Source organism: Siphateles boraxobius, unplaced genomic scaffold (genome assembly GCF_051911475.1).
Source record: "Siphateles boraxobius isolate OS27281-9 unplaced genomic scaffold, OSU_SipBor_1 35, whole genome shotgun sequence".
Taxonomy (NCBI): Eukaryota; Metazoa; Chordata; class Actinopteri; order Cypriniformes; family Leuciscidae; genus Siphateles; species Siphateles boraxobius.
Genome location: NW_027508975.1, coordinates 3559181 through 3579826, shown reverse-complemented (window position 1 = coordinate 3579826; position 20646 = coordinate 3559181). Strand labels below are relative to the sequence as shown.

General features: G+C 38.0%; 1 protein-coding gene across 13 annotated transcripts in view; it reads left to right on the top strand.

Moving 5' to 3' along the window:
• Positions 1 to 20646, top strand: part of ppp1r9a (protein phosphatase 1, regulatory subunit 9A) — a 63606-nt gene that overhangs the window by 4968 nt on the left and 37992 nt on the right. For all 13 annotated transcript variants that reach the window (XR_013190424.1, XM_077196066.1, XM_077196063.1 and 10 more), the window contains exons 2-3: positions 1089 to 2476; positions 19726 to 19858. Coding sequence is in view for 12 of the 13 variants with exons in the window: in XM_077196066.1 (XP_077052181.1) it covers positions 1175 to 2476; positions 19726 to 19858 (1435 nt within the window). In the remaining variant the exon portion in view is untranslated. The remainder of the gene's footprint in view (positions 1 to 1088; positions 2477 to 19725; positions 19859 to 20646) is intronic.

Genomic DNA, 20646 nt, shown 5'->3' with positions numbered 1-20646 from the left:
GTGCTCCGTCGGCCCTTATGGCAAAGTGATGATCACGCATAATGTTCGAGAACCAGGGCGGTGGACTAGAGCCAATGTAAAGGCATCTTCCAGCAACCGAGACCTTTTCGAGGCGTGTTGTGTTTACAAACTGATGTGCAGCAGAGTTGCTTTAGAGATGTTGTTGTTGTTTTCATCTGCCCTGCTGCTGCTGCTCAGTAAGCTATTGTAACAACGAATTTGGGTGAACTAACAAATTAAATTGATTTATTCAATTGCAAAGTTCAGACTGGACTTTTAAGCTACATGCCCACCTGTGTGGCCAAATAAACCCACTAGACATGTGTCATTTAAATGCATTAGGCACCTATTTAAATCGAATTTATTTTTGATGAGTCAGCATGACTTATTAAAGAACTGCTGATCAAACTGGAGTTTTAGTGTCTGAGCAACAATTCATCTGTATCTTATCTTAAAGTCGATCAATTTCTCTCACACACTCTTTTCTCTGGCTGAGTATCTATTTTGACTCTTTCACAGGTCATCATATCAAATCCATATTGCTTTGCCAATGCAGAAAGCTAGTTTCGTTCCTAATTTTTAGGCTCTGAGTCTGTAGTCCCTCTATGTTTTCCACTGTGTCCCCACAATGAATTGTAAGTGGGTAAAGTGAGCTTATTAAGAACAATAGGGGTCAATAGAGCCATTCCTAATAATCCCACTTGACAAAAAAGTAATTTTTCTGTGATTACAATCACAGACAGATTTTTTTGGCTCAAGAAGCTCCTAAAATGTTTTAATTTATTGTGGTTAAATAACTGTTAAATTGTAATATTTCACAATATTTCAGTTTTTATTGTATTTTTTATCAAATAAATGCAGCCCTGGGTGAGCAGCATAAGACACTTCCATCAAAATCTTTTTTTTTAAATCTTAAATTCTGATTTTTGAATAGTATTTTATTATGGATAGTATATAAAACAACAACAACAACTGGGCCTATTTGGTATTTTGGCTTATTAGGGCCAGTCTGCTGTGCAAAAATAAATAATAATTGCATAATTTGTGAACAAACAAGCTTCTCATAACATTTTTGTAAATGTTTTCAGGAATCCCCAACAATATGTGATTGCACCCAACGAACAACCTGAAGGTATGTTACTGTTTATTTGAGAAGACCTCCATTGTCGAGGCTATGATGATGAAGACGGAGGCCTCGGCAGAGAGGAATACCCTGAGGAGCGCTTCCCCGCACCGGAACGCCTACAGGGCAGAGTTCCAGGCTCTAAAGAAGGCATTTGACCAACCAAGACAGGATGGAGGCCCCAAACTCAAGGACCCAGAGGGGATCAGGCAGCCTCGAGGGCGGCAATACGGGGCCCACGTCAGTCGCATCAAGAACATGTTCATGCAAATGGGGACTGAGAACATTGGGTCCAACAGACGAGCAAGGGATGAGACCTCCCCACAGAAACTCAGCAAGCCAACAAACTTCATCAACAAGGCGGATGGGTCGGTGGTCCAGTTCCAGCACGGCAATGGAGAGCGGAATGCTGGTGGCGATCATAAATCAAAGTTCTCTGAAACAAGGAAGCTTTTTGAGCAGAGCTCCAGAGATGCTTCACAGTCGCCTGTGTACTCTTATGGCCGAGACAAGAGGGGTTCTCACGAGCATTTGGATGACTGGAGGGGAGCGCGTTCAAACAGAGGCAGTACGGACTCTTTGGATAGTCTTTGCTCCAGGACAGAGGCCTCATCTCCCACTGTGAGTCAGCTCAGTGCTGTGTTCGAAAATATAGATCAGCAGGGCTCCGGTGCTGCTTTCAGAAGAGGCCAGGGAGGCGGAAGGGGGCTGTACTCTCCAGATGGCTTACAGAGACATGGGGAGGCAAGCGAGGACGACACCAGTGCTCGACAGTCTCCATCAAGTGGTTTTTACAGGACGCGAGTGGGTAGCAAGCACAATATGCCAGTTTCTTCATCTTCAGAAGATCTTCTCAGTCCTAGTCCTCTTTCTGAGGCTGTGGACCAAGTGAAACACGACGAGAAGAAACCCCAGGAGACCCCCGAGGTGGTTGATGGATCCATTGAAGTGAAACCAAAAGATGAGGTAAACTCAACGAAGGTCGTGGACAATTCTTCAGCTGCGGCTCAGGTCAATGACGCTGCAGGAAATTCACATGAGTCTACAGCTACCACGGTCCATGAGGAGACAGATGGTCATGTGAAAGAGGAGTCTAGCTGGATTACAGAGGATCAGATTGAAGAACACAATGAGGAATATTGCGGCAATGAGAGAGTTATTTTCACTGCCGATGGAGATGCTTGCTACCAGGGCTGGGGGGAGAGCTGCACAGACTTAGAGGATGACCTGTACGATGATGACCTTTCCTATGATCCAGGATCAGAGATTACAGAGATTCCCGGTCTTCCAGAGGAGGTCAAGGAGGACATTCCACAAAAACGGAAAATTCAATTCAGCTCTGCACCCATAAAAGTAAGTTTATTGATAGTCTTTTGTATGTTAATAGGTCAATGATATGAATACATTACATACAAAAAATACAAAAAAAATGCAATTCGTAATGCAATGACTTATATTAATACCTCTTGATGACCAACTCATGATAAGTTTTCATTCACCCAAAAATGAAAATTCCATTATTCCATAATAAAGACTTTAGTTCATCTCCGAAACACAAATGAAGATATTTTAATGAATTCTGAGAGATTTCTGTCCCTCCATTTACAGTCCACTCAACTAATTTCAAAAATCTTCAAAAAGTTCATAAAGAGATCGTAAAACTAATCCATATGAATTGAGTGTTTAGTCCAAATTTTCTGAAGAGATTCGATCGCTTTATATGATGAACAGATTTAATTTAGGCTTTTATACACATATAAACATTCATCAATTGGACTGACCTGCTTAATTCATATGGATTAGTTTTAAGATCTCTTTATGAACTTTTTGAAGTGTCAAAGTTGTAGATGTGTAACTGTCAATGGAGAGACAGAATTCTCACAGATTTCATAAAAAATATCTTCATTTGTGTTTCGAGGATTATCAAAAGTCTTATGGGTTTGGACTTGAGGGTGAGTAAATTATGACAATTTTTTCTTTTTTGGGTGGACTAACCCTTTAAATCTTCGGAACACAAATCAAGATATTTTTGATTAAATCTGAGAGCTGGATGACTCCTCCATAGGCTTCTATGGGATCGAAACTTGCCGGCCCAGAAAGTTAGTAAAGACAATGTTTAAAATAGTCCAAGTGACTACAGTGGCTCAACCATAAGTTTATCAAGCGACGAGAACACTTTTTGTGCGCAAAAATAACGACTTTATTCAACTATTCATTTTCTTCTGTGTGGGCCTCTAAATGTGAGTTCACGTAGTGCAACAGCGCAGCGCTTCTGGGTTGTACGTCAGAACGTAGGCTCACTATTGGCTGACGCTTGTCATGTGTGTGATGTGTATGATGCTTGCCAATAGTGAGTCTACATTCTTACGTACAACCCAGAAGCGCTGCGCTGTTACACTACGTGAACTGACTCAGAGGAACTTAGAGATGACCTCCATCATGCTATTGAGTACTACAGTTGTTCATCTCATCTGAAAGCATAGTCATAATTGAATCTATAGAGGCCATTAATGCCATTTTATTGATTTTCTCCAATACAGTGAGAGTATTTCTTGTTTTGCCTGCCTATGTTAGTGCTTTAGATAATGAGCAGACACAACCATAAAGTGACATCCAGAGGCCACTCATGCCTGTGGGGAGATGAACACATATAGCTTCTGTCCTCACATGCCTTGCTGACTCTCCTTGCTGTAACTCTTCACACCACCACTATACACTTGTCAATCGCCGTTCCTCTACACTATCATCAAGTCATGTTCCCATGAGAACATGGATAACCACTGTGTTTGCAACTTCTTCCAAGGTGAAGCATGAAGGTAATTACAGTCTGTCTATCGATGTCTTGTGTTTCGCAGGAAAATATACAGTAGAATCCCATTGTTTAAGAGGGTGTATTTATGATGTTAATTTCTCAGAAATGCATTTTAAAGGCAATAAGAGTTCTGATAAATTCACTTAGCCAGCATTTAAATCGGTTTTCTTTGATTTGGCCATATAATGGAACAGCTGTGGACTCAGACGGTTGTTATTGATTAGTTGCGATATCAAGAAAATTGCTGCTGAATGTTTGAGCCTCTGGAAATTTGTTTACAGCTCTGGCTATTAAGTCTGATCGGAAGCTGGATGTAGATGTGGAAAATACAACAAAACAGATGTTCCCCTGGTTGGATCAGTCCCATTAATACACTAAGTAGTGCTGGACCGGTTCCCCTGCCTCTCTCAATGGGTTAACGTGATGTTTGCTCGCTAATCTCCCTCACACAAGCTGAATTTCATCAGGCTGTTGTGTGCCAGAATTAACTGAATTAAAAGGTCCATTAAGGCCAGTTTGTACACCTTTTTGCTCTTCAAGTATTGTATTCTTAGAGTCTCTTAATCAGATCACATCCCAATGCTACTCTGGGTTTCAATTCTTGGATCCTGCTGCTAATTATAAACATGAAATATAGGTCTTCACAGCTACCGAATGTCAAATGTGTGACAGTGCATTCGAACATATGGTTCAAAACTGGCATTTAGATCAGTCTGTAAAAACAGATGTGTCCTTTAGCGGTGTTCTTCCATAAATAGGCTAGGCATCAACTAAATATTATTAAACAAAGCAATAGTACTATAACACATTGAGCAACTAGAAAATGCCAGCTTACTTCAAAATGGCATTGTGCTGGCTGGGTTAACTGTCAACTCAACTGAACTGCCCTGGTCGTTAGCTTGACAAAGAAAGACTTTTTCATGAGTCAGGGAATTTTAAACCCAGGCCACATGGTTTTTTTTGCAGACATGGAGGAAATTACAGTCTGTGATCTGTGTTCAGACTTGAGAAAAGGCCTGATCTGTGGAAAAACATTGTTCATTCACCAGACAAGACTAGCTTGACGATGAATAGAAGTGTCAGTCATTAATCATACTTAACATTTTCATAATATTTCTTAGTCACTCATTAAGTGGATCGTTTCCATATTAAAGCGTTCCTAAGCGTAATTAATATAGAGTTGCTGTAAGAGGCTCTTGTGTGAGCAGCTCTAGTGGCTGTTTGGAATAACAGCACTCTCAAAGACTCATCCCTCCATTTACTCTTAGTTTCTCAATTGTAAAATGATCACAGCATAATTCTCTGATTCATCTAGTCATATCATGGAAAAAATTAGGCTTGTTTTATTTATCATATTTCCATCTCCATGTTTGATCTCTTAAGGTATCAATGACCTTGCTTTGTGGTTGGCAAATGGGGTCATAGCTCTATTTAGATGGGATCGAAGATGGCTAAATATAAGTAATAAAATGCAACAAATAGCCTAATGACTATTTATCAGAGCAAAATTAGCTAAACTTTTTGTTGTTAATTTCCAAGGTTTGCATTCATGGACAGGTTGCATAACGTCCCCTCATCCTATTGGTGATTATGTTAAGTTAAGTTAGTATTTTTGTTTTTTTTTTACGACTATTGTGTTATATAGTTGTTTGTGAATGTAAAAGGTCTGCAGAGGTTCAAAAATAAAAGTGCACAATAAAATCAGTTATTGTCTCTCAAAAGAAAAAACAGATTCGGAAATGTCGAAACGAGTTGTCAGGAATTCTAGTCTCACTTCTGGCTTAAACATACATGTACCTATATTTGTAACATATTTGCATAATGCCAGCATATGGTATTCAAAAATCAATCAAGCCATCTTTACTGTTCGTATCACTGTGTATCAAGTGCTGAGGAAGCCTCCGGAACTGGGTTTGGTTTCCAACACGAGTTGTAAGCGGTAGACCAATCACAACAGACTGGAAATTCTGACCAATCAGAGCAGAGTAGGCTCTCGGAAAGTACGGGTTTAGAGAGACTAAATCCTTTATCGAGAAGTTTCAAACACTGTGAGAGAAGAGCTGATGCTGCAATGTATATTATGAGAAAATGAAAGTGTTTTTTTAACCTTGGATGCAAACTTCCCCAAACTAAATTTCCCTTTTTGTGCTCCATGGAAAAAAAATGTCATACAGGTTTAAAACGACATGATAGTAAATAAATGATGAATATTTTCATTTTGGGGTAAAATACTGAATCCCTTTAAGGAAATTGGTTTTCTTTCTACAATAAAAAAACTGTTAGTACTGTGATGTGTTGACACATGATGTCCAATAAAAAAATCAAGGTCCTAAAGCAAAATCACGGACCTAGCTGACTTTAAAGGGGATCTATTATGCCCTTTTTCAAAGCCTTGATTTAGTCTTTTGGGGGGCTACTACTACTAGGATTGGTTTTCATGCTTGAATGTTGAAAAACACATTCTTTTTTTACATATTTGACATTGTTGCAGCTCCTCTCTTCTCAGTCGGTCAGTAACGTTCTGATTAATCCCCTTCCTTCTGAAAGCACAATGTGCTCTGATTGGTCGGCTGGACCAATTGTGTTGTGATTGGTCAATCGCTTCGAGCATGTTTCTGAAATGTCACGCCCCTTACCACGACTGCCAGTTTCAACACACTTCTAACTAACTCAACCTGGCCTCGTCCCTTTATTTTTGTGTATATTTTGGGCAGGAATTAATTAAATTAGTGACATGTTCGTTCCAGGAAGAAAACTCAGTGACACTGATATGGAGAATAACTCCCTTTGGAGTGACTTTGTGCTTTGTAACTTTGCAGACCTTTTTCATGCTCAAACAGCAACATTACCCACTAAAGAAAGCTGAAAATGTGAAAAAGCATAATAGGACCCCTTTAATGGATTTATTCCATGGAGTTGTTTTGTAAAGACTGGAAGCAGTGGAGAGCACTTGAAGTCCGTTTCATTGACCTGACTCAATGTGCAAATCCTGTGATTCTACTCGACTTGTAGTCCTGTCCAGCGTGGGAGTGGGTCAGTGACTCTGATAATGTGGATATCTTTTAGCCAAGTCCTCTACTTGGCCTTTTTATAAATGGATGTTAGTTGTACAAATCAGTTTTACTTCTAGCTTTTCAGCTATCATGTTACAAAAGCATGTGCCTTACCTTAGCAGAACAAGAAATAAACAAAACAAGAGATTAAATATTGGATCATCATGTGTAAGTATGAGACCAATGTCAAATGTGAACTCAGGTATGTTTATATACACGGGTTCAGTTTAACAATTAAGAACTTACGTTTTGCCGATGATATTGGCCTCCTGACACAACTACTTAGACATGCTCAAGGTCCTTTTGGATTGAGTCAACAATGTCAGTTCAAAGTATAGGTAAGAGATAAGTGACTCCAAAATGGAGTAGATGCTGCTAAGTATTAAAAAAGGAAGGACTGTTGCTCAGAGGGAAGTAGTTGCAGCACATGGAAATATTCAAGTATCTTGGAATGACTCTGACTGCAACTGTGACTGCTCTACAGACATCAGAATAAGAACAGCCACGGCCTTGAAAGTGATGAGCGATCTGGACAATATCTGGAAAAACAAAAACATTCAAGAATGAGACAACTTTAATAATTGGTTACATTTATATAGCGCTTTTTTTCTGCACTCAAAGCACTATACATAGAAGGGGGGAATCTCCTCAACCACCACCGATGTGCAACATCACCTGGATGATGCGACGGCAGCCATATTGCGCCAGAACGCCCATCACACACCAGCTTACTGGTGGCGGAGACAGTGATGAAGCCAATGAGTTTATATAGGGATGATTAGGAGGCCATGATGGACAGAGGCCAATGGGCAAATTTGGCCAGGATTCCGGGGTTACTCCCCTACTCTTTCGAAGGACATCCTGGGATTTTTAATGACCACAGAGAGTCAGGACCTCGATTTAACGTCTCATCCGAAGGATGGTGCTTGTTACAGTATAGTGTCCCCATCACTACACTGGTGCGTTAGGACCCACACAGACCACAGGGTGAACGCCTCCTGCTGGCCTCACTAACACTTCTTCCAGCAGGAATAGTTTTACCAGGAGTCTCCGATCCAGGTACTGACCAGTCTCAGCCCTGCTTAGCAACGGGCTGAGAAATAGGCAACCAGTCTTGGGCTACATGGTGATATGGCTACTGGTATATGGTATATAAAATTAGACTGTACAGATCCCTCATACTCCAGATTGCCTTGTATGGTTGTGAACAGGGCTGAACTGGCCATGGGGCATGCCGGGCACTTTGCCGGTGGGCCGACCTGCTTTTTGGGCCGATATTGATAATTCTTTTAAAAAAAAAAATGTTTTTGTCTGAACGGCCTGTAATACTCGTACATTGGCGGCCCATTCGTTTAGTTTTGCATAATTGGCGGCGCTGGGATCTTTGTGCCGGTTTAATGCATTGGACAAAAAAAGTCAGCGTAGGGGTTTTTTTCTTTCACAGATCGGCCCATGAAACACGTAGATCAGCGGCCCATTGGTTCTTCTCTTGATTGACACTGGGTCCAATCACATCTTTAAACTCCTCCCCCTTTTGGGCTCTGTGCGAGCGTGCAATGTCAGTGTGTATCTGTCAAAATAGTCAGAGATGGAGAAGAAGGAATGTGCAGAGAAATAGTGTGGAAAAAAAGAAACGGGCCCTTCAAGTGTCTGACGAGGATATTGAGGAGGATCAGGAGAGAATGAGTGAGTGTAGAGAACTGTGGTAAGCAGAACTAGGCTACTTTCAGAACACTTAGGCTATGAGTGTAGGTACCCATCACCCAGTTACTCATTATTTACACATCGGCATAGTTGACGATTACGCATCTTACTAGAATTGTAATGAGACGCGTTTGTAAACCATGTTTTCCGCCAAAATAAAAGATCATGTGTTTATCTCTTTCAAGCATAGAAATTAGTACAAAACTAATTATGAAAGTTGCTTTTATTTTTTAGTCCATTTGTTTTACAATATATGGCTATTACTGTCATGGATTAATATTATAACTATTATTATGTAGTCGTGTAATATATACACGACTACATAACTATATCACAGCTAAAAGAGTTTTTCTTTGTTCAATTTGCACACTGATTATGGGTTGGAGCTCTTAATTTTTAACTCTCAAAGTGCACCAGATTGATGAATTTAACATTAAAAGGCACATTTTTTTCTTACGGGGGGCTCCCCCGAACCTCCCTAAAGGGACAGAGGTACCACAGATTTACCAAAAATCCTGTGTCAAACACTGGTATTGCTATGCCAAGCTTATAGCTTGTTTTCGGATTCATCATTGTGGAGTAGTTTGATTGTATTTTACAATTAGTAGTTATTTCATCTATTAACTCTTACTCATTCCTACTCCCTCATTACATGGCATTAGTGGTTTTAATAGGAGTTAATATACATATTTAGGGGCGTGAAAAGATCAATTGTGTTTATGATTATATGTAGTTGGCCAGTCTGGGCCAAAATGCCAGGGCCGATTTTTAGTCCCAGTCCAGCCCTGGTTGCGAAGCATGGAAACTTAGAAGAGAAACAACTACTTGTATTCGATATGGCAGCACTTAGAAAACTACTTGGCATCCGCATCATAGACAAGAAACAATGACATCAGAAAGGCCCTCAATCAGATAGAAATTATTGTGCAAAAAGTACATGGAAGACTACACCAGTGGCTTTGTCATGTACTTCGTATGGATAAAAACAGGACTGCCAACATCGCATTGCACAGAAGAGTAGAAGGCACCACAAAAAGAGAACTTCCAAGAACAACGTGGATGTCATCAGTGTACGCATTGGACAACAAGTGCTAATGAGAATTGCGCAAGATAGAGACAGATGGCATTTAGCGTCGACTCATGCGAGAGCCTATGTTGAAGTGTAATCAACTGGAGATATGGTGAAGAAGAAGATAATGAGAACACTATTGTAATAATATAAGTCGTTGTGAATTCTATGGGTGTTGTTGCCGTGGAGCACGTCCACAACAAGAGTTACACATTCTGACTAGCACGCATCTGTGGCGGAGTTGGTGACAGCTGTATTAGTTGTTATATTTGATTATTAAAATAAGTAATTTAATTAAATGATCTATCCCATCGACTCATTTTACAATCCTACTAGCCCTTTATTTAGACTAAAAACTCTTTGCTTTCATTTGTTTAGGAACATAGAATTTTGAGCAGCATTTGCACACCCTGTCATGCAGTTGGCTATATGCCACTGCTGTAGACGCATATTGCACTATTAACGCTTAATTGATCATTAATTTAAATGGCGATCGATAATGGGAATTTGTGTAAATTGACATCCCTACTAGGGTTGTGTAGTTGAGTGGATAGAGGCTGTTAACAAGATCATGTTATATTAGATTTAATTGAAAGCAAAGTAACCAGATCCCATCAGATGAAGCATCAAACATGTGCCTGATGCAGAAATCTGTTTTACAATGAATTCTAGTGTTTGTTTAGCTGTGCCCTTCGTTACATCCGGCCTGTCATCATCCTCCAACATAAACTGCACTTACAGGCTAAATGAAATATGACATTAGCTCTGCTAATCTCAGCCTCTTGTTAGGGCATATTTATTCCTTCTTGATTCTCTAATGGAATTAAATGGATTTGAAAGACTGGGCAGCAGTTGAATGACTGCTAAAATGATTCAATGATTATACACTCCATTCTGTGCTCAGATGCACATACTGCATATAGACCAAACGGCTTCCTCTGAATGAATCCAGCCTTTTACTAGATCAGCTCAGTCTTGTAATTTAGTTAAATGGGTGAATGGCTATAGTCTAGTTATTATCCATATTTTAGGTTTCCATATACATAAAGATTCTTTCAGGAACATGGATGAGGGGTATTTCATTCACGGTGGATAAAGATATCTCAGTTGGTGATTTCCTTTACTACTTAAGTAGTTGCTAACTTAAATCAGCCAATGAGCGCAGTTTTCTAACCTGGCTCGATGTATTTTCTATTTAAACAGGAAGTTTGGGTGTTAGAAAGTGGAAAGACACTTGATCACACCCAAACTTCCCGTTTAAACAGAAAATACATTGAGCCAGGTTAGAAAACTGCGCTCATTGGCTGAGTTAAGTTAGCAACTGTCAGGATTGGCTGTGATGAAAGTAACAAGGACTCAAATGCAGGACAATGGGGTTTTAAATGATGGGAGGGGGGGGGGGGGAAATGGGGGAAACAAGACAGACTTGAACAACTTGACTTGACAAGAAAGAAGCACACAGCAGGAAAACACAGTGTACATACGACAACGAACCAGCACAGGACTGCAAACACAAGGAGAATAAATTGGGAGAGCAAACAAAGGGGGTATCGAGGGAGGACAGGTGTGGCAAATGAATCAATAATCAGGTAACAAGATGGGAGGGACTAGACAATGGACAGGAGAGCTCATGGCACAAGGAAACATACATGACAAGCCATGTGCTCACACCAAACTTGACTAAAACACAAGCAAATGGCCAGTAAAACAAATCACCAGCCAGGTGCTCACACAAAACGAGACATGAACACGCAGCCAATGAAACACTCATAAGCCACGTGTTCACACGAGACATGAAAGCTCACAGCTAGTGTTAAACACAAGCCATGTGCAACACAGTAAAAGACAAAACAGGAGTGTCAGGGCTCTGTCACAAAACCAAGAAATAGACTAGACAGAAGTGACAGAACCCTGACAGCAATTACCTAAGTAGTTCAGGAAATCACCAACTAAGATATCTTTATCCACCATATAAGAATGAAATACCCCTTTTCCAATTACATAAAGACATCTTACTCTTCTTCAGGACTAATGCTTTAAAAATAACTTGATCTGGAGATTCCTTAAAATAAAATGAAAATGAATAAAACATCCTCGACTACTCTGCTCACTCACCTAAAATACTTTTCTCATCCATGTTCCTGAAAGAATGTTTATGAATATTTAATAGAAACCTAAAATATGGCTAATAACTAGACTATAGCCATTCACCCTTTTAACTAAATTACAGGACTGAGCTGATATAGTAAAAGGCTGGATTGATTTGAAAAAGCAAAAAAAAGTCCAGTCAGCTTTGCTACATCACAGCCGAGATTTGCTACTTTCTTTGCAGTCGTTTTTAGGGGGCGGGGCATTCTCATTCCAGGGACCATCTGATTGGACAAAAATCTGTGTAGTGCAGGATGAGTCATCAATATTTTTGTCAATTTTTTCCAAGAGAAAAACTGTATTTTAAATGTTTATTTCTGCTAAAAGTGAGTTGGTCCAATTTTGTTTTACTTTTGTAAACATGTCTACAGTTTGGTCTGTTTATCAGGAGCTCTCAGTTATTTTTCCAATTTGTTGAATTTGTTACACAGAACAAACATGCTGTTATGAGATGGCAATGTATGGTTTGTGCACTTCAACTTCAGAAAAAATGAAACAATCAAGCAATTTTGATGCTGTAGTCATTGGCTAAGTTCTGTCTCGCCAGGCATCATGAATGCTGTGGTATTTTTTGCTTGCTTGTTTCTCTGACATCTGACCCTTTCTGGAGTTGAATTTTTAACGACTGTGGAAACAGAAGACAAGCCGTTCCAGCTGTCCGTGTCAGGCACTATTTCTCCACTGCTCTGCCACAAGCCATCACTGAATCTGTTAGAGAGTGAAGCTCCTCCTTTTTTCCATGATGGAAACAAGGAGGTGTTCAACGCTGACACAGTGTCCTGTATTGTTGTTTGACAGTCAAGACAAATGTGCTCGCTGACTGTTCACCAAGTTGTGCAGAGTGCAATTTTCCCCTCACTGTGTGTCCATTGTACTCCTATTTAATGATATTAATATAGTATTTTAATTATATATTTTTTTTCTACTTATTTTTTATTGTTTTTTGTTAGGAACACACAGGAAACTTACAGATAAGGAAAGAAAAATCATAACAACAATAAGAAAAATAACAAAAGTTGCCATACATTACATATATTCGCTCAGCAATACATTACATCAATATACACTCATGTAAACATTCAAAACAAACGTATTCTGCAGAGGAGAAAGCTGACCATTTTCTCCATTTGTTCTCAAAGATTTGTTTTTGAAGTCGTAGTATATTTGTGTCTCTCTATATATATTTTTTTACCTCTGTTACTATTTGATTGAAACCACACTTGAAACCTCTCAAATATAACATTGAATGATTCAGGAATACAGAGAGCAAATATACTATTAATAAAAGACCATATAACCTCCTAGAAACTATTCATTTTTGAACATTGCCAAGATAATATGCGCATGATGTCCTCCAACATGGGTGGCGTGACCCCGTTTGTAATGCCGTAATTCTCGGCTTGATAAAAAAATCGAGTCAAATTCTTCCAACAGTGTTATTAGTTTGTATAGAGTAGGAATATATTATTATATTTTAATACATACAGTAGTGGCTAAAAGTGGCTAAAAGTGAAAATTGACATCTTCTCCCTTTATTCATTTATTTTATCTTTTAATCATGTATTTATTTATGATTATGTTGCAGTCAGTGTATACATTTTCCTGTGAAAGTTTAGTTTTTCTATGCATTGTATTTTTTTGCATAGTAAAAAAACCTGTAGCTGTAGTTTGCAATTTTGATCAAATCATTTTGTCAGATAAATATAACCAAGTTTAGTGTTTTGTTCTTACCTTATATTTAAAATCTTATATATATATTTTCTTTCTTTCTTTCTTTCTTTCTTTTTTTCTCATATTTATTTTGATGGTTTAATAGAACTTGTTGGATCATTAAAAACACTGCACCTATATTTTCAAAAATATATTCTTTCTTTTTATTTTATTTTTAGCCGTCCTACATTTTTTTTCTTTTATTATTATTTTAAAAAAATGTTCATAGTCTAAGAACTGTTTCGGAGCTATTATAAAGCTTTTATAGGGAGCATTTAATACAAAGTTCAAAGCCTTATTAAATGCATATATATATAAATATATATTTAAATATATATATATATAATGCATGCATATTAAGGATAGGCTAATAGCTGGAACTAGCTTGCACATACACATCGCCTGTAAATGTAAAACCTTCACCCACTCATGTGGTCAGTTGATGAATTATGTATTCATCAGACCATGTTACTGATCATGTGAGAAGACTCAGCCAACACATGAGAAATGAAGCATAAAGTAAGCAATTGTTGTCTTGTTTATCCCCTAATGCTTGCAGCTCCCCCTCTCTGTTCTAGCATGCTCCGTGTTGAGGCCTCCAGAGGTATTTCCTCAAACACAGGATTAAAAAGAGTGCAAAATGATGACATTCCAGGCCAGATAAACTGGAGGGGGGGGGGGGGGGGGGGGTTTAAGAGGATGAACATAACCATATGTTTTGAAGGAGCTATGGTTTTGACACAGAGCAAAAAGCTAATTATGCTTGAGAGTTTCATGTCACCTGACTCATCAGTTCAAGTCTCCTCCATGGCCATAGTGATTTTAAAAGATAAAAGGCTTTGAAAACAATGCTGAGTCTCATGGAAAGCTTTTACTATATGAATGGGTAAAAGCATTTAATAGCTTTCAGCATTATGAAAACATTCAAATAATTGCCTTGAAACTGATTCATATATTATGCACTGTGTTTCTTCAGATACAGAGACTTTTATGTCCCAGGTGTTTATTTGAATTGAAACTAAAATATTTGTTTGTTCTTTTTAGGTCAGATATTTAAAACATATTTTGAATTTTTTTCAATGTCTTCATCGCTATTTTTTGCCACTTTCAAATTTCTTTTATATCTAGATATTATTTATTGTTTTGTGACTTTAATGTGTATCTTGTGAAAAGATTTTATAGTACCATTGCCATTAAAAACTTTGGGGTCTGTAAGAATATTTAAATGTTTTTGAGGATCTTCTTCTCACCAATGCTGTATTTATTTGATTAATATTATTGCAATTTAAATAATTGTTTTCTATTTTAATATATTTTAAAATGTAATTTATTCCTGCAGATCAAAGCTGAATCAAATCATTACTCCAGTCTTCAGTGTCACATGATCCTTCAGAAATCATTCTAATATGCTGATTTGCTGCTCAAGACATTTATCATTTATTAGTATTATAAATGTTGCTACATTTTTCAGGATTCTTTGATTTATGTATTTCAAAGTAACATCATTATTTGAAATAGAAATTGTTTGGATTTTTTTGTAAACGTGTTTCCTGTCACTTTTGATCAATTGAATGCATGCTTGCTAAATAAAAGTATTAATTTCTTAAAAAACAAAAATCTTACTGACCCCAAACTTTTTTACGGCATATCCATTTTTACACAAAAATATGATACAAAAAACCCCCCACTAATAATTACTAATAAACAGGACATTTTTATTATGTGTCATTTACAAATTTAGTCAAATAATGCAAAAAGTGTGAAAACATTATTTACTGTATCTATTCAGCTGCTACCTATGAAAAAAAGCATTAGCAAGACAAATATTTTTAAAAAATTGTTTAATGTCATTATTTTGAGATGTAATTTCCATCTCAAACTTTGATGCATATATTCCTACTGTAGATCATTGTTAGTAAATAAACTAGTGAAAGTGTGAACAAAAGAGTTTTTCCACTGGCGCACATAGTTCAAGAAACATGTTTTCATATTTGAATGTATTTCTAAACAATATGATAGAGAGAAAGTTCATTTGACTTTGGCGAACACCTCATTTTGCAGAAGCTACCGGTTTTCAGAGGATAGTACAGGAATGCGTGTCTGCAGATTTGCCTCCGAGTCGCATGGTTAATCCACTCAGCATCAGCTTCGCGTGTGTGTGTGTGTGTGTGTGTGTGTGTGACACTGAAAGCACGGGCACTGCCTGACTGTAGGGCCATTTAATGCGATCAGTTGTAGTCGGCCTGACTCTGAGCCATGCGGTACCATTGCCAGCCTAGGATACAAATGCAGACAAACACTTTCAGTCGATTGTTCTTCTCCACCCACCCCGTTTCCCCTCGGTTTCCCACAAGCATTGCAGTTACCCACGTTGTAGCTGGTGTAATATGCTGTGTTAGAGGCATACCGATGAGCCATGGCTTCTCCGCTAGAAGTGCAGTGACACAAAGAAGGATGAGAGACGAGACGGATCATGAAGTAATACGAGTGGGAGTAGAGGGATGGATTATGGGCCTGGCTCAGTTTCACTCGTCCCTGCAGTTCTGTGCAAATTCACTCTTTGCTGAGAAAAATTAGCTCTCAGAGCATTTGGCGGAAATCTCACAACATGCAATAAAAACTTAAAGTGCTCCCCGAACAGGAAAGCGCTTATACAAGCTTAGATTTCTTGGCTATTATGCAAGGTAGCAGTTGGAGCTGAAGAGCTCGCAGGCTGCTGGGTTTTAAATATAAGACTGCAGTGAGTGAGATATGTATAGAGATGAGAAGACAAACGAGATGTTCTGCTATTGTTTGAAGGCAGCTAACAGGTGTATTGATGTGAGGCTGATGACAGAGAGGTGACTGGAGTGGGCCGAATCAATATTACTAGATCAAGATACACAAAGATATTCAAGAAAAGTATCGCTGTTAGTCGGACCAAAGCCAAAAGATTCTGGCTGCACTACTAAACTACAATGAACAGCTGAAAGTTATTGGTGTTTTCTTTTCTGTGGAGTGTTTTTTGTTTTATAATCAACTGGCAGATTTATAATTGAAACCACTGATGCTTTTCATACAGGATCTGAAGTTAAATGCTTTAATGCTCGTTTGATTTTCTAAAAACGAATTGGAACCATTTCCATATATTTTTGCCTTTACACTTAAACAATGACAGCAATGGCAGTGATTTTTTTATGTGATATTTTATTTTATATAACATTTGCCCCCTATAACAAAGATGATTCAGCAAAATCCTCACTGAGAGTCACAAACGCGTTGTGATCCAGTTATTTTGTTCGTTTTACTGCAGAAATTTAGCTCGGCAAATAATTGATAGACACGTTATAGCCACTAATCTATTCTTTTATTTGTACTGTATGTCTTTAAATTGAATCACTTTTGAAATGCAGTTTAAATGATGTTTTTTGTCATTAAAAATGTACTGCCCTACTGTATTTTATTTATTTATCAAGGCCAATGTTTACTCGCTTTTGGCTCTTTATGACAGTATGTCTATAATGAATATAATAGAAGATATGAATTATGTTCTCCCACGGCACGTCAGACCTGACAGTAGCCTTCAGCACACACTGCCCACACAGTGTCTGTTGCTTAGAGCACCTCATGGTTGTCATGTCTGCCAGATTCACAAAAGACAGTCGGTTGTTGAGCCATTTTTAGCCAGCTGTGGACTGTCAACACTGTGATAGTTGGTTGAGCTCAGGAGGGAAGCTGTGGAACAGATCCACTGACTGTAGAGATGGATGTTTTTGGAAATGTCCTCACTTTCAGGTTAGAGAATTTAGTGCGCAAGAGAATGTTTTTGTATTCCCGGCTTCTGTATTAGAGTCTGTAACTGGGACATAAAAGCTGTTGATGGATTGTGTGAGATATGCGCTTTAGTGCAGCTAAAGGACTTTTATATGGTAGTTTTTTCTAGTAGTCACTCTTAATGTTTCACATCTTTATAGTTACTATCTTTAAGGCTGCAGGCTCACTATCTGGCCCTTTCTGCCAATATGATTTTCATCAAGCCCATTGAAGGAATGTGGACAAAGGGCTCATTACACATCAGCTAATCATTTGGTCAGCAGTGTGGCTGTTAAATAATGCATTGCTGTTGATCAGTTTACATTATTGATGTTGTAAAGTGCACTAGAGATTATGCTTGCTTTTGTCCTTGCGCTCTGGTTTCAGAGTGCTTCCTACCAAATACGATTTGGACACATTGGTTTCGGCTTGTAATTAGCATAAAACGTCAGGTTTGAGTCCAATTTGTTTCCTTCACAGATGAGCTGGCTTTGATTCTGCTGTGATCAGTCATGGTTTAATTGAAGCAGATGATTCTCATGGTGGCAGATGGACTGTCGGTGTCACGGGTATAGCAGAGGATCTTTATTCCAAGAACATATAAATAAGGATAAAATGGTCAAAAAAGGCCAATGGTAATCCAAACAATGAAGGCAGGAGACGCAACAGCATACGTCTCATGTCATTTATAAAATATTTTATTTAATGCTGTTCTTTTGAACTGTCTATTCATCCAAGAATACTACAAAAAAATTACAGAAAAATATTAAGCAGCACAACTTTTTTCAACATTGATTATAATAAAAAAAATATTGTGACACTAAAGACTGGACAGAAACATTCAAACAAACAACATCTGGTCAGATTCGCATCACAGGAATAAATTACACTTTAAAATATAAAAAAAATTAAGTTATTTTAAATTGTACTAATATTTCACAATTAATTTAGTTTTGGTTAGCCTAAGAGTCTTCTTTCAAAAACATTTTTAAAAATCATAGACCGACCCCCAAAACTTTGAATTGTGATGTGTGCATGTCAGCATTTTCGTTGTGGGGCCAGAACGAAAAAACACAGATCTTGAATTTCTTACCATTTCTCTGTCATCATTTCTATATTAACTGAGGTATTTGCCTGTGTAACAGTGAGCGTAGTAAATCCACAAGACAGATGCGTGATGCAGAATGAACGATGACTACACATAAATGTTAATGTGGAACCAAGAACTGAGGAAAACTGAGGGCTTAAATACACAAAGGAAGATCATTAATTAAACGTGAAACAGGTGAGGACTAGAAACCATGACATCTAATCATTAACTAGAACACAGTGACAAAGAAAACCATGACTAGAAATTAACAGAACAAGACAATGAAACCAAACATAACATGACTGTGACATCCTGAGAAAGTTTATTCTTTTAAAAGGAAAGAATGTTTAATGTGGGTCAGGGAAATTTATTCTGTCACAATTTATCCTGTGAACACTTTTAATATGCATGGGGCAACTGTTTTGTTTTGGGGACACAGTTGTGCGTGACTGTCCTTTCACACCACAGTGCACAAGACCATCACTTACGCTGAGGTGAAGGCAGTTTGGGTTTTAGTCGATAAGCACTGTTATGAAGATGCTCTGATGTAACCCGAGACATTGCCCAGTGCCCACAACTTCATTGATCACATGCTGTCTCACTATATATAGTAGTGTCGTGAGTAGTGGCTGAAAGTGATGTCTGGAGGGGATATTTGTTGACCCTACTAGTTTGATTAAACCATTAAAATATGAAGAAAATATTTTGTATTTTTTAATATTTTAATTATGAGGGAAGAACAAAACACTAAGTTAATCAAGTTAACACTTAATTAAGGCATTTATCTGACAAAATTATTTGGCAAGAAAGCTTCAAACTACAGCTGGAGGTTTTATTTTACTATGAAAAATAAATGCATAGAAAAACAAAAAGCTCACAGGAAAAAGCATACATTGACTACAACATAATCAGTTATTAATATTTCGTTTGTTCCGACAGCCTGGTAAAAACATTGGCATGTTTTCATTGCGTTATCACAAATACAACTATTGACTTCAAGCACATCTAGCAATATGCTTACAAAATCTTTAACAAATTATTAATATTACTTGGATAAAGGGTGAATTTATATACTGTATATATACAAGCATTTTTCCCCCCAATGAACTAATAATCATTTTCATACTCTGTCTTTTCTAACAATGAAAAATTTGGCTTCACACAGCTGTTTTAGTCATGTGACCTCACCTCAGTAATGTGACATTGACTTTTTCTGGCTCCCAGGTTTTCAAAACCTACTGCAATGAAGATTATGACCGCCGGAATGAAGAGGTGGACCCGGTGGCATCCTCAGCTGAGTATGAGCTGGAGAAACGGGTTGAGAAGCTGGAACTTCTCCCTGTGGAACTGGAAAAGGGTGAATAGCGGCTTCACATTCATTTTTTTTGCTCCCCAGCCACTGTGGCAAGTGGTTTTCCAAAGTTACTAGCCACTCAGCATTTTCACTGGCCACAATTTTGACATCGAAACCATGGGGAAAAACTGCCATATAGATATTTTTTTATTTTATCTCATAATTTAGCAGCAGGAGTATTAGGCTACTGTCACTTTAAGACCGGAAGCAATTACAGTTACACATGCGTTTTCTTTCTCAACTGTTTACGTTCACTTAAAACATAACTGACTGTGTTTACGTGAATTTCAACATTATTTTGTGTGTATTTGACTGTTTAATGCAATAAGCAGCAAGAAATAACTCAATTTAGTACTGATAGGTGGGTTTATGTACATGCACTTTGAGTGTGAGCACAATCAATACGCAATGCACACAATCCCACGCTGAAATTCAAGCCCTGTAACATCAAAAATATTCATGAAGAGCAAATGAAACGAGTCAGTGAGGGGAGGATGGTTTGTGTGTAACTCGCTGTCGGAGGGATGAGAGAGAGAGAAACTGCAGCTAATATCCTGTATCTGTTCTGTGGAAAATGAGCATTGGAAGCATTACATATATTTCAGTATCGATATGTATCGGAAAAACGATATTTTTGACAACACTACATTGCACGTAGTTTATTATTTTAGATGCTATTTTAAAATACTACTATTAAGAAAAGTGTATTATAAAATTCAACCTGCCAAAGTGGCTAGTAGGAGTGACTGCGTTACACACGACTGCTGAAATCAAACCACATTTGGCAGGTG